The 15181-nt window shown below is 44.3% G+C and overlaps 1 protein-coding gene across 1 annotated transcript in view; it reads right to left on the reverse strand.

The window, feature by feature from the left end:
* PAPPA2 (pappalysin 2) overlaps positions 1 to 15181 on the reverse strand; it is a 119997-nt gene that overhangs the window by 19671 nt on the left and 85145 nt on the right. The window contains exons 17-20 of the mRNA XM_079981035.1: positions 10847 to 11015; positions 9372 to 9504; positions 8523 to 8632; positions 6771 to 6842 (exon numbers count right to left, since the gene is read on the reverse strand). Of these exons, the coding sequence (XP_079837161.1) occupies positions 6771 to 6842; positions 8523 to 8632; positions 9372 to 9504; positions 10847 to 11015 (484 nt within the window). The remainder of the gene's footprint in view (positions 1 to 6770; positions 6843 to 8522; positions 8633 to 9371; positions 9505 to 10846; positions 11016 to 15181) is intronic.

Below are 15181 nucleotides of genomic sequence, written 5' to 3' on the forward strand. Positions count from 1 at the left end.
GTTGGCACAATCCTTGTCTCTCTTCATTACCTTTCGACCAGGTTGATGACAGTTGGAAAAGGTTCAGAAAAAGACAACCAGAAAGACCAAGTGAGTGGAAGGACTCCCCTATGAAGAAAGGCTGCAGCATGAGGCTTTTTGGTGTGGAGAAGCAAAAGGTGACATGATAGAAGTTTATAACATTATGCGTGGAGAAAGTGGCTAGAAAAAAGCTTTGATCTTTCTGTCTTAATACTGGAGCCCATGAACATCAAATGCAACTGGATGTTGGAAGATTCAGGAGAAACCAAATAAAGGACCTCACCATGCAGCACCCATAAGAGTCAGTGATGGCCACCAACCTTGGGTCGCTTTAAAAGAGGATTAGATAAATTCATGGAGGAGGAGAGGGCTATGGATGGCTATTAGCCACGATGGCTCTGCTCTGCACAGCTGGAGGCAGCTGTGCTTCTGAAAACCACAAGAGGGGAGAATGCTCTTGTGCTTGAGTCCTGCTTGCTGTTTTCCCACAGGCATCTAGTTGGCCACTGAAAGAACAGGATGCTGGACTAGATGGGCCCTTGGCTTGATCCAGAAGACTCTTATGACAGATGCTTGGCTTTAAAGCTCTCCAAAAGCCCCACGCCCGATGCCAAACCCACATACTGTCTGAAACCTCTATCTCCCCATTGCCAGCCCCCTGCTAGCCTGCCCACAATTATAATTCAAAAGCTTCTTCCCTGTGAGTAGCTGGCTTCAACTTTCTCTGCTGCACTCAGGGTGGCTTCAGGTTTCCCATAGAATTTGGTAAGAATTTGGAGCATTTGGGTAAGAAATGGAGATGGCCAGTGAAAGGGGAAGTTCTATGGTCCAGTGGCACAAGCTCTGCATGCAAAAGGTCTCAGAACCGTAGAATTGTAGAGCTGGAAGATACCCCAAAGGCCATGGAGTCCAATCCCCTACAATGCAGGAATCTCAACTAGTCCAGGCTTCTTCAACCTCGGCCCCTCCAGATGTTTTGAGACTACAATTCCCAGCATCCCTGACCACTGGTCCTGCTAGCTAGGGATCATGGGAGTTGTAGGCCATAAGAAAACCCAGAGGGCCGAGGTTGAGGAAGCCTGAACTAGTCTCAGGTTCAATTCCCGGCATCTCCTGGTAGGGCTGTGCCTGTCCCCTGCCTGAAACCCTCAAGGGCCTCTGCCAGCGTAGGTAATACTGAGCAAGGTCAGGCTGAGGGCCCATCAAGTTCAGCATCCTGTTTTCACAGTGACCAACTAGATGCCCACAGTCAGGACCCGAGAACAAGAGCCCTCTCCCCTCCTCTGGTTTCCAGCAACTGGTTTTCAGAAGCATTGCTGCCTCTGACGGTGGAAACAGAGCGCAGCCATTATGGCTAGGATTCATCAATAGCCCTCACCTCCATTAATTTGTCCGATCCTTGTCCTCCATTAATCCTTTCTGGGAGCGAGTTCCAGAGTTTAACTGTGTGCTGTGGGAATTAAGTCCTTTCTTTTACTTGACTTTTTATCATCAGTCCACCATATGTCGCCAGGAATCCTGGGAAGCATAAATTAATGCTCACAAAGCTACAATTCCCAGCATCCTTAGCAAATTACAGTTCCCAGGATTCATTGTGGTAAATCATGGGCTCTAAATGTGTTTTAAACGTATGGTGTGTATACAGCCTTGATCTATTCCAGCAGTTGTAAACATTTATGTCACCCATTCAGTTGTGCTTATGTATCCCCCTCTTAAGGGATGCGGGTGGTGCTGTGGTCTAAACCACAGAGCCTCTTGGGCTTGCCAATCAAAAGGTCGGCGGTTCGAATCCCCATGACAGAGTGAGCTCCCGTTGCTCTGTCCCAGCTCCTGCCAACCTAGCAGTTCAAAAGCACACCAGAGCAAGTAGATAAATAGGTACCGCTCCAGTGGGAAGGTAAACGGCATTTCTGTGCACTGCTCTGGTTCACCAGAAGTGGCTTAGTCATGCTGGCCATATGACCCGGAAGCTGTACACAGGCTCCCTTGGCCTATAGAGCGAGATGAGCACCACAACCCCAGAGTCGGCCACGACTTGGCCTAACGGTCAGGGGTCTCTTTACTTTTATCCCCCTCTTAAAGAAAATCCATAATGATCTGTATCATCTGCTTAATAATGAACTATAACCATAGAGAGTATACGGATTGTTCCAAGGGATCCACACAATTGTCATCTATGCCAGCTCGTTTCATGAGAAATTAATGAACTTAATGAACTTAATGAAAACCGGCCTCCTCTTGAGCTGTGACAGTTGATGCAAGCAGAGCATTATCACTTCTGGGTGTGCATCTTTCAGAATAATCTGCCTGAACTTAATTGTTAAAGGAGGATGGTGCGGCTGCTGCATCCTAGACAACTTTGTATTTTGAGGATGGCATTTGTGTAACAAATATGGCAAGGCATTTGAAATGTATTTGTTAATCACTAACTTTATTCCTTCATTAATCTTTTCTGCCTCGAGACCTTCATTGTCTATTGCTATCCTCCATCCTTCACTTAGTTGCTGTATGCCAGTTTCTTCTCCACCTGCTGCTTTCCCACATAGATACCACTACTCGAGTGTAGAAATGTCACCACACATGGAGCAGCCCTCAGGCCTTTTGACTGCAAAGAGAGGCTGCTGCCACAGAAAGGAAGAGCCAGTTGGAAGACCACCAGCTGTCAAATTCTGTCATAAACCCAACCCTTCAGAGCCAAAGACAGCGTCAACCGCAGTGGGATTAAAAGGAGACACCACCATGCTCTGAAACAACTGGTACCAACCAGAGCTGGAGACCAGAGCATGGGGGAAGATCAACCACAGGATCCTGATGTGGCCTGGCAATTGCTCTCCTGTTCAGCTTCCAGGCATGAGGAAGGGAGTCTTTTGTGTGGCATCATTCTCCCCCATTCCCAGCTCTGGTCATTTTATTGAGAATCTCATCCTTCCTTTTGCATGACAACGCCAGAGCAACTCACTTTACATGTGCTCTTCATAAACAGAACACACTGAAGTTGCCAATAAAGGAAGCTTACATACTGCCTTTGGGCACTAGTGAAAGCCTTCCAAGGGCTGATTCAAGCGTGACGGCTGAAGGGCGAATGGAATTCCCACAACCCAACCAAGAGCACATTCACATCACGTATTTGCAGCATCATGAATACCACTTTAAACAGCCATGGGAGCTGCATTTTGCTAAGGGTGCTGAGCATTGCGACGAAACCCCTATTCCCCTCACAAAGCTACAATTCCCAGAGTGCTTTATCAGTCTATCCCTTTTTCCAGGGACATCTGTGAATTGCAGCTGGGGCTGCTACTAATTCTGAATCCACATGCTATAACATCAAATGCAGCCCTATACAAGTTGCACGTTTTGAGTTTCTTTGGAAACAAGCCTTCATATCTGACAAGACCAGTGTCCTCCCCAGGAATCTAACCTACATTTGGGCCACGAAAGAAAACAGAGCAGGGGATGACAATGACCCAGTGTGGGATCTCTTCAAGGTAAGTGGCAGGGCAGGGGCAGGAAACTTTGTCTGTTTTGCAGTAGAGAAAGAAGAAAAGACTGGGGAAAGATACATTCGAAAGCTTGGGGAGGAAAGAAGCACAGCAGTTGACAGGAAAATGCAGAGGATCAAAAAGGACTTCTGCTCAGGTTGAGGCATGAACAAAACTGGAAGTATATAGAGGAGCGGAAGAAGCGATGATAAAGTTTCCTGGGCAAAGTGGAAGGGGACGATTAACCCACGGTAGGCTGCCTCGCATTTTGCCAGGAAAACAGCAGTTGGGTCCAGTTGCATTAAAGGCCTGCAGTGTGTAGAAGTGAAGCAAAAGCTCTCAAATGCAAAAGCAATTTTTCAAAATAGAGATTTCAAGGTTGAGGCTTTGTATGTGGAGATATGGAATGTGCACACCTTAGGACTAATTGTGATACCACTGCTCTCCCCTAAATTAACCATCCTCATTAGGAATTTGGCACACCCTTTTTTGTGTTAAAAATCTTTTAATGCATCTGTGACACCTTCAGCAGCAGCAGAAATTCAAATTGAAGCAGCATCTGTTTACCATTAACATTGGGGTGAATAACTCTTGTATTCTTAGAGGGCTTTATTCTTGCATAATACAGCCCCTTCAAAGGCTTCTTCTCTATAGAGAAGAAGACTGGTATCACCAGGGACTGAAGGCTTCATAATTATACAGAGTGCACAGCTCCATGAATACAAAAGCCCAAACAGAGACAGCAACTTGAATAGCTCTGCAATTTCCTTTCTGTACAAGTAAAACACTGCAATGTTTGTACTTAAGTGATGCAGTGGATAGTGGATCCAAGTGTGCAGTAGAAGACTGAGAAGACATGGACATGAATGCCATCCTGAGTGACTTGGAGGATGGGTGAGATAGCAATGTAAATAACAATAAAGAATACTCTCATGCTTGGAGGGACATTGGGGAGGGGCAAATAAAATGCATTTTTAAGCTGGCTTTTGCTCATGCCAGTTGACTACCCTTTGTCTAGTTACCTGGCCCAAGAGCAGGCCACAAATCTCTCCATTCACCCAATCAACAGCTATCCAGGCAAAATCCAGGGACTCAAGCTACTAGACTATATCAGGAACTGTCAACAGCTCTAAAATTGATCACTGGTTTCACCTCATCCTTCCCCAGCAGATTGCTTCCAAGTCACTCTGTGCTCTGGCTATCCGTCCCTCATCCAGCCATTTTAGCATTTTTGTCATCTGTTTTTCTCATGATAGTACTAGGATGAACTTTGCGGGTAGCTTCAGTAATTCACAGTCCATTCCACCACCAGCTGACATCCCTGATGAGCTTTCCAAATGCCTTTCCCTTTCCCCACTTTTTTCACCCTTCTTTTTGGGTTTCCAAATGCCTCATCCCTCACTACCCCCAACTCCTGGCAAAAAGGGACTGAAACGGACAGAAGATTGATAGGCCAAGGACAAGAGGGAAGCTGGGAAATTAAGCTGTTCAAGCACCAGACACAGGAGAGAGAGAAAGAAATCTAGATGACATAACTAAATAGCCTGAGGTATATGTTTCCCCACCCCCTTTACAGCCCAGGGTCTTCTGTGGAACACAACTCAAACTGTCATGGCCACCCCTCCCTCCAAAGAATTCTCAAAATGGTAGCTGGGTTAACTATTCACAGCCTTGGTCAGACCACACCTGTGTCCAGTTCTGGGCACTACAATTTAAGAAGGATATTGACAAGCTCAGCATCTTGAGAAGTAGAGACATCACCTTGCCAACAAAAGTCCGTATAGTTAAAGCTATGGTTTTCCCAGTAGTGATGTATGGAAGTGAGAGCTGGACCATCAAGAAGGCTGATCGCCGAAGAATTGATGCTTTTGAATTATGGTGCTGGAGGAGACTCTTGAGAGTCCCATGGACTGCAAGAAGATCAAACCTCTCCATTCTGAAGGAAATCAGCCCTGAGTGCTCACTGGAAGGACAGATTGTGAAGCTGAGGCTCCAGTACTTTGGCCACCTCATGAGAAGAGAAGACTCCCTGGAGAAGACCCTGATGTTGGGAAAGATGGAGGGCACAAGGAGAAGGGGGCAACAGAGGACGAGATGGTTGGATAGTGTTTTCGAGGTTACCAGCATGAGTCTGACCAAGCTGCGGGGGGCAGTGGAGGACAGGAGTGCCTGGCATTCTCTGGTCCATGGGGTCACGAAGAGTCGGACATGACTAAACGACTAAACAACAACAACAACAATTGACAAGCTAGGACATGTGCAGAAGAAGGCTGCAAGATGACCAAGGGTCTGAAAACCAAGCCTTATGAGGAATGGTTGGGGGAGCTGGGTATGTTTAGCCTGGGAAAGAGGAGACTAGGAGATCAGAGAATTTTAGAGTTGGGAGGGACCCTAAGGGTCATCTAGTCTAACCCCCTGCAATGCAGGAATCTCAGCTAAAGCATCCATGACAGATGGCCATCCAACCTCTGCTTAAAAACCTCCAAGGAAGGAGAGCCCACCACCTTCCAAGGGAGACCGTTCCACTGTCAAACAGCTCCTCCTGTCAGAGATATGACAGCCTTCTTCAAATATCTAATGGGTTGTCACATGGAAGAACGAGGAAGCTTGTTTTCCACAGCTCTGGAAGGTAGGACTCAATCCAATGGATTCAGGTTACAAGAAGGGAGATTCCGACTCAACATCAGAAAGACCTTCCTGACAGTAAGAGTTGTTTGACAGTGGAATGGACTCTCCCAGGAGATGATGGATGCTCCTTCCTTGGAGGTTTTTAAGCAGAGATTGGACGGCCATCTGTCATGGATGCTTTAGCTGAGCCAGTGTGTTGCAGTGGTTAAGAGAGGTAGACTCATAATCTGGTGAACCGGGTTCGGTTCCCCACTCCTCCACATGCAGCTGCTGGGTGACCTTGGGCTAGTCACACTTCTCTGAAGTCTCTCAGCCCCACTCACCTCACAGAGTGTTTGTTGTGGGGAGGAAGGGAAAGGAGATTGTTGGCCGCTTTGAGACTCCTTTGGGTAGTGATAAAGTGGGATATCAAATCCAAACTCTTCTTCTCTCTTCTTCTGTCAAGGATGCTTTCAACTAAAGCATGCATTGCAAGGGGTATGACTAGATGAATGGTGGTGGTCTCTACTTTGCAAAAACATAAACATTCAAACCTCTGCATTTCAGAAAATGGGATCTTCAATTTTGTCAGCCCGGTGTGTCACAAGAGAAGATGCAAAGACACTAGAATGTCACCAAACATCCATTCTGCACACTCCTTACCTCGCATGAAGAAATACAATGAATGGCTTTCGGATCTGGATGCCACTCCAGTCTTCCAGTGCACACGATACTCTGAAGAAAGGAAAAAGCAGAAAGTTTCATGTGGTGCAGGAAGTAAGGTGTGCCTCTCTACAGTATCACTGAATGTCAGAAATTAGGAACTGTTGGCCTTTCAGATATTGTTGAATTAGCAGCTCCTTGGCTGGTGGTCAGGAAAATGGGAGCTATAGTCTGGAGGGCTGCAGGTTCTTCATTCCTGCTTTAAGTATTAAAGATTAAGTATTACCAGAATGACCAATGGTCTGTAATGTATACATTCAAAGATTCCACCTGTGAAGTGCTACAGATTTCACATGCAATGTTGCACTTGGGACAAAGCTCTGCAGACAGTCAAATCCAGGAGGAAGAGAAGTGAATCAGAAATGTACAAAGCGTTCAAGGAATTGAGAAAATAAACAAAGGATATGTGTCTTAGCAACCAGTGTTGGAGAATTCCAACTCAAGGCCTTCTTTCCAGTTCAGAATGACAGACCCTGCAGAGCAGGGCCACAAAACAACACCCCTCCCCTGCTGCAACATATCCCATATGGCTGATTCAACCTAACACACAGCAGTGTCCAAATGAATGAAACCCTGAGCGTTCCCACACTTCCTGAAAATTCTTCGGAGGAACAGGGTAATCTTGGTTTGAAACTCTGGCTCTTGATAGTACTCTCTGCTTTTATTTTCCCTTCCACTGTGCTTTCAGTATGCTTCAGTTTTATTTTCAGAAATATCATTCTTGATAGACCCAATTAAGGGAAAACAAAGAAGTTATAATATCTGAGGCATTTTAGCCATTGCATGGAGGGGAAACAGGGCAATATTTCCTAAGTCAGCCATTAGCAAGAAGTTGGAAATCCTAGCCAAATATTCAGACCAAAACCAGCTTGGATCAAGACAGCTTGGAATGGAACCACAGCTGAAGAGAAAAGAGGGAATCTGCAGTTGTTTTCAGACTAATGCTCTTGCCACATTTAATTTACCCCTCATGTCCATCTTTTCTGTACATCTTCTTCCCAGAAACACGTGAACTTTGGAGGATGTCAGAGAGTTCCAGCATCTATACCACCTGTTAAGCTTCATTCAAGTGAAACCACTGTGGAATACTCTTTACATTCATTCAATCCCCTCCTTCAAAACAGTGGTTCTGGGAGGACAGAATGAGAAGTCATTAATCCCTTATTTTTTGTGATTGTTTGCAGCCAATAATACCCCAGTGCTGACACTCTTTGTTGCTACTTTAGTGGTCATTTCTCTGGGCTCTTGTAACTTTTTGACTGATCTTGGCTATTCGGAGAAGTGATGACATCAAAATGGTATGGAATCGGTGATGTTTAGGTACGTGCTGACATTACTATGAGCAAATGAAGCTAATTCAAGTAAAGTGAATGGCTTCTTGACCAAACATATGGATGACCCTAAGTGTAGCCAGCCAAGGATCACTCAATGTATGACCTGAATTTTCAAAAATCATCCAAGGTGGGGTGGGGGGGGTAGAGAATTAGAGCCTGGCAGAGCTTTTTAACAAAAATCTCTCCCATTTTGGTTCTGCATAGCAACTACCCAGATCACCAGGGAAGCTTCTTGCATAGCAACAAGCCAGAACACATAAGGTGGGAATGGCTGGTGGTAATACTTCTAGCACAGGTTTACTTTACTTTACTTTTGATAATTTATATACTGCCTTCCACATCACCTGGGCCACTTTACCTGAACTCTAGCAGGCTTCAGTCTGTGGTCCATGGTATCTGCAGTGACATTTTCAGGCAGTGTTACTGGATCTTTCGGGAGAACTAGACAGGAAGGTGTGCACACAGCACCTGGAGGGTAAAAGAGCAGGTAATTACCTTTTGCACCTGAAGCCACTGAGATCTCTTGGGCATTGTGAAGCTCTACCTAAGCTCTTCATGTTGCTCCCACTTTGAGACTCTTAAGAGGCTACAACACCAACCTTGCATTCATGATACCTGTGATCCAAAAGCCACAGGAAGTCATGTGCAAAGATATGAATAGTTCTAAAGTTTGAACTGTTCTGCATTTAAGATACACAGCCCAGACTTCTAGGCTGTTCAATAGCCTTTGAATGAAGGCTGTGAGGTCCAAAATTCTTCTCCAGCTCAGATGAAAACCCAAATCCAATAAAAATTGCTGGCTTCCATGTCCTGCTTCTCTCTGGGCTCATCCACAATGGAGTTTAATGTGAAGCTGCTTCCATCAGTATTTTATTTATGTATTTATTTTTGCAACACCCAGATGATGTCCCCCTCATTGAAAAGGTACTTACCTCCCCCCATCTCCAGATAAATTTGAGTTTCTCCAGTCCTCCAATAATCAGATAAATCAATCAAAAATTAAAATAACATTGTTGAGTTAATCCATAGACTATTATAGCAGCAATTAATCTGAAATGTACCATCAATTAAATCACTGCTGACTCATGAACTCTTTCCTAATTCTTGGAGAAAGTGAGAGACTTAGCTTTTTGGAGGGAAGGGGAGAAGCTTTCTTTCAAGAACCTGAAAAAAGGGGGTTGCAGGAGATAAGGGGAGAAGTTCTTACCAATTCCATAGCCTTCCTCACACTTGTACTCCACTGAGTTCAGCTCTTCAGGTGGTGAACATTCCCCCTGCAGATCTTCACACAATTTAAATTCCTCTGTCCACAAACCATCTTTAGTGCAAAGGATTGGGACCTGAAAGTACAAAGGATGCAGAACTCATCATGAAATTCTAGTCTGCTCTTGTGGACAGATTCACTAAAATCAAACACCTTTGCTGAATCAACACCCCAAATATGCTTTTCACTAAACTGGCACAAATTTGGGGGTTACCAGTATTTTTACTGCTGTCACTTTAAAGGGATAGTGTGGTGAGATACTTTTGATGTCAAAACTAGTCTGTGCTAGTTTTAAAGGCACAACTGCTTTTATAAAGGTAAAGGGACCCCTGACTATTAGTTCCAGTTGTGGCCGAATCTGGGGTTGCGGTTCTCATCTCACTTTACTGGCCGAGGGAGCCGGCGTACAGCTTCCGGGTCATGTGGCCAGCATGACTAAGTCGCTTCTGGTGAACCAGAGCAGTGCACGAAAATGCCATTTACTTTCCCACCGGAGTGGTACCTATTTATCTACTTGCACTTTGACGTGCTTTCGAACTGCTAGGTTGGCAGGAGCAGGGACTGAACAACAGGAGCTCACCCCGTCATGGGGATTTGAACCGCTGACCTTCTGATCGGCAAGTCCTAGGCTCTGTGGTTTAACCCACAGCGCCACCTGCGTCCCATATAGATAGATAGATAACTGCTTTTATCCGTTTATATTTTTTTTGTATTGTTGTTCACCACTATGATGTTTAGTTACGCTAAGCTGCCTACAAATATTTCAGGCAAGCAAACACACACACACACACACACACACACACACACACACACCTCAGTCTTATCCAGGTTCCTTATCAGTGATTATGAGCATAAAACTAGGGACAGAAGTATTCTAGGTTAATTAATAAGCAGTTCACTGATCTGAATTTGTACATGCAGTCCAATAAATCCATTCCAGGGGAAGCAGAAACCAAATACTTCCCTGCTCCTGTTTCCACAGGCTGAACTGCCCTTCTCTCTGTTTCTCTATCTAGAACAAAATAAAACCAAACTCAAGAGCAGGGGTCGCCAAGGTTTATCTCACCTGGGATGGTTCACTCCAGCGGAGATCCTTCCGTGGGCTGGAGCACACGTGCCTGCAATTTCTGGCATTTGTGTCTGCGCAGACGCAATTTCCAGCACTGCAGAAGTGAGTGCCAGTGCCACGCTGTGCTGATTTAGTGCAGCGCGTGGGGACTCGTCTAGCAGGCGGCTCGGTTCGGGCGTGGCTCATGGGCCTTAGGTTGCCAACCCCTGCTCAAGAGATAGCAGCAAGCAAGGCAAAAGGAGGCAGCCAAAATGCTGAACTATCAAATTTGCTATTTCTGCCCTTCAATGGAAATCTTAGATGCTCTGGGCTATTTAGTAAATCAGCCACTATACTGAACGATCATTACCTTCTTATTCTGTGGGCTGCAGCTGAGAACACATTGGCTGTCAAGCTCAAAGCCATTTGTGCAGTTGTATATCCCCTCAAAGACGGGTGGGGGTGGCTTACACAGCACTGGAACACAGCTACCTTCTTCCCAGAAGCCACTTTCGAGACACTGAATATTCAGGAACTTTCTAGGAGGGGAATTAAAAACACAGGAAAAGGCTGGTTATGTCATTGCATAGTGTAGCACTATTTGGAGGGGGGTGTCTTTTGTTTGTTTTAACCTTTGCAGTTGAGAGTGGTGATCAACTGGCCAGCTGCTTAAAAACTGATTGCAAAGTACTTTACTTTGGGGGGGGGGGGAACGACTGAATCTGCCATTACAGTGGTGCCTCGCAAGACGAAATTAATCCGTTCCATGAGGCTCTTCATATAGCGGTTTTTTCGTCTTGCGAAGCAAGCCCACTGACAGGTTAGCGGATTAGCGCTATTAGCGGTTTAGCGGCTTTTAGCGGATCAGCTGATAAGCGGCTTAGGGCTTAGGAAAAGGGGGGGGAACCCCACAGGAACTCGCAAGACATTTTCGTCTTGCGAAGCAGGCCCATAGGGGAATTCGTTTTGCGAAGTGCCTCCAAAACGGAAAACCCTTTCGTCTAGCGGGTTTTCCATCTTGCAAGGCGTTCGTCTTGCGGGGCACCACTGTATATTTATAGCTGTTTGACTACAGAACAGGAAGCATGAAGTGTGAGCTAAGGGAGAATAAAGCCAGAATACGTTTGAAAAGGGAGAAGCAAGTGTTGCTTTTAAGCAAATGGGAAGGAAAGGACGAGTCAACAGAACAGAGGGGCAAAGCAACGGCACATATCTAAAGCACATGACTCCACCCAAAGAAACCTAGGAGCTGTAGTTTCTTCCTCACTGAGCTACAATTCCCAGCAGCCTTAAAGAACTACAGTTCCCACTATTCTTTAGGAGAAGTTGTATGCTCATTTCCTCAGGCTCCCTTCCCATGGTAGCTTGTCCAGAAACATGAATTTGCCCTGTATCTTCCCCTGTGAAGACTGGTGCAAATAACTCGTTCTGTGATCTCCTTAAGCATCCTTTGACTCCCTTTTCATCCAAAGGCACGGCCACCTTCCTTGCTAATCTCTTAGAATCATAGAATCCTAGAATCATAGAGTTGGAAGAGACCACAAGGGCCATCGAGTCCAACCCCCTGCCAAGCAGGAAACACCATCAGAGCACTCCTGACATATGGTTGTCAAGCCTCTGCTTAAAGACCTCCAAAGAAGGAGACTCCACCACACTCCTTGGCAGCAAATTCCACTGTCGAACAGCTCTTACTGTCAGGAAGTTCTCTTGCTACTGAGGTATGTCAGTTTATCTTTTTATAGCTAGTCTTTATGTTTTTAGCAACGCGTTCCTCAAATTTAGCCTCTCTTATTGTCCACTTGCATTCCTTATGCCAAAGTTTTGTTTCTTTTTGTTCTCACTTAGACAAGACTTCCATTCTCCAAAGGAAGCCTTCTTGGCTTCAATCACTTACTTGATTGCTTTTAAGCACACAGGGACCCTCTTGGCCTTGGTGGTACCTTCCTTGGTCCGTGGCCTACATTCTAGCTGAGCTTCTAATATTGTGGTTTTAAACAACTCCCAAGCATTTTGGAGAAATTTGACCCTCTTGGCCAGGGGTCAGCAAACTTTTTCAGCCGGGGGCCTGTCCACTGTCCCTCAGACCTTGTGGAGAGCCAGACTATATTTTTTTGGAGGGGAATATGAACGAATTCCTTCGCCCCACAAATAACCCAGAGATGCATTTTAAATAAAAGGACACATTCTAATGTAAAAACATGCTGATTCCTGGACCGTCCGCGGGCCAGATTTAGAAGGTGATTGGGCCGGATCCGGCTCCCGGACCTTAGTTTGCCTACCCCTGCTCTTGACTTTGCTTTTCAACTTTCCTTTTAACAATACCCTCATTTTACAGAAGTTTCTTCTTTTGAAGTCAAATGCAACTTTATTTATTTATTTATTTATTTATTTATTTATTTATTTATTTTCCAGCTGTCAATCTGCACACATATTGAACTTGATTACACTATGTTCACTGTTATAAATCAAATCAACAACACTTGCTTCAGGTCCCAAGTGCCACTTAAGATTATGTGGCATGTGATCCAATGCCATCTGAAAATAGCAACAATCTGAAAAAGCCCTGGGATTCCCATATCTCAACTCACATTCTTAGGAACTACAGTATTTTTCCATGTATAAGAAGCCCCCATGTATAAGACGATCCCTGGTTGTTTTTTTAACCCTAAATTAGGAAATCAATATTCCCTTGCTGCCGCTGAGGGAGGCAGGCACATTCTTGTTTGTTAACTGTATTCAGTTATGAAAAACACTGAAGGGAAGATGATATGCATCACATATTTTACTCAGAATATGGTAACATTTGAGGACATATGTGCCTTTCAAGCTGAATTGTTTTCCTTTAACTTGATTGTTTGGATTTTAGAAAATCTGGATAATTTTATTTTTATTTTAAGTAAGCTGTCTGCAGTAAGTAATATATCAGAACAGGCTGAAAAAGTGCTGCTGAACATTTACAGATACAAGCTGCATAGCTCATCACCCCTTCCCAAGGCTCAGGATGAGCAGATCAGTTTATTTCCACTTCATGCCAGTTCTACATATGTTCATTCATTAAGTCCATTCTATATTGTTTCCACCATCTGTGATGTTTTAAAAATCCATTCAGAAAAGGATGTATTTTGTTTTAACATATTTCTCATATTTCTTTAACTCAACATATTTTATCCTAAAATGCACATTTAAATGCATTCTGGCACGCTTTTTGAGCAGTGTATTACAAGATTCAGAGACATAAACAATCCAAAAGATAGTTATGTTCTGATCTGGACTTTAATCTGAGAAGTACAGATTAGGTCGGTTTACACAGAAATCCTCATAAATCCAAGACCAAAAAAACCTCAGAATTAATGAAAAGTAGATATATATAAATTCAAGACATTTTGGCAAATCTGCTTGTCTTGCATAATTTATACCAGTCACAGAAATCAGCTTTTGTCATTCAGAATTTGAATTTGCACAGATGCAGAATTCCTTAGCGTGGGGTGCATCGTTTATGTCCCTAGACATTCCAGTGGAGATGGCTCCTTGCCTGCTTGAGACTCATGCTTCCTGAGAATATCGCATTCTCACAAAGAAGCCACTCCTCTTTGCATCCTTCCCTACAAGGCCCCCTCTCGTATTTCTCTTCAAATCCTTTGAAATCATGCAGCCAGTTACTGTGTTCCTTTCCCTCCATCAACCTAAAACTCTACAGCTTTGAGTCTTACAACAGAGCCTCAATCAAGTCAGTCTCTCCAGGCCTTTTGTCATTTCTGTGGCTCATCTCTGAATTCTGTCCAGCTTGTCAAATACTTCTGGTAAAGAAAAGTGAAATTTCTGCCAGAAAATACACCAAGGGCATCAAGCAGTAATAAAATAATGCTGCTTAACTCTGAACACTTTTCAAGAAGAAATATCTGTTGAATTTATCCTTGTCAATGACTAAAAGCAACTCAAAAACTTTCTGACCAGTTGGTTATGTTGGCCATCATCACTGATGATCAGCGACAACCCATGAGAGAGAAGCTAATAATAAAAGTATCCACTCACTGAGCCAATGATAATGCACAGTTGATCATTTTTAAGAGCAATGAGAGCCACTCTCCAGTACAATAAAATTAGCTTTAATCACTACAAATGTAATGGGATAGGAAGAGGTGGGAGAAGCATCTACAGAAGAGAAAAGCCTTCTTGCTTTCCTCTTAATTCTCAATAAGGCAGCTCTTCCACCTCATCTAGGCTGAGTAACTTATGAGCCACCAAGTCTAACACTGTCTATGAGTCATGTCTATGAGGCAGGAGGTCCCTTGTGTCCCTTCTGGGTTGCCATACATGAATGACAGGTCACAGGTTCAAATGAGATGCAAATTGACTAGACCAGAAAACCAAACAGCTTCTGTTCTAGCCAATCAAGTAAAACCATACACATTTTCCACTTTGCAAAGGGGAAAAGGCTACTTCAGTCCACCTGGAGATGTGCAAAGATCCTTTCAAGTTCTACAGTTTTTAAAGAATTTTTTTTCAGGTATGATTCTTGTAGTCACAGGCCCTATCCAACAGGCAGCCACAACGTACGTACGAGACTTGGCTTTTTGCAAATTCGGACTGAAGCGCTATAAAATTTCACCAAACTCTTTTGGTGTAAGAGACTGGAAGAACATGAACAATGAGAATATGTACTGCAAGCAGTGGAAATTCAAAGGTACTCTCTCCGAGATTCAGT

Source organism: Podarcis cretensis (genome assembly GCF_951804945.1).
Source record: "Podarcis cretensis genome assembly, chromosome: 6".
Taxonomy (NCBI): Eukaryota; Metazoa; Chordata; class Lepidosauria; order Squamata; family Lacertidae; genus Podarcis; species Podarcis cretensis.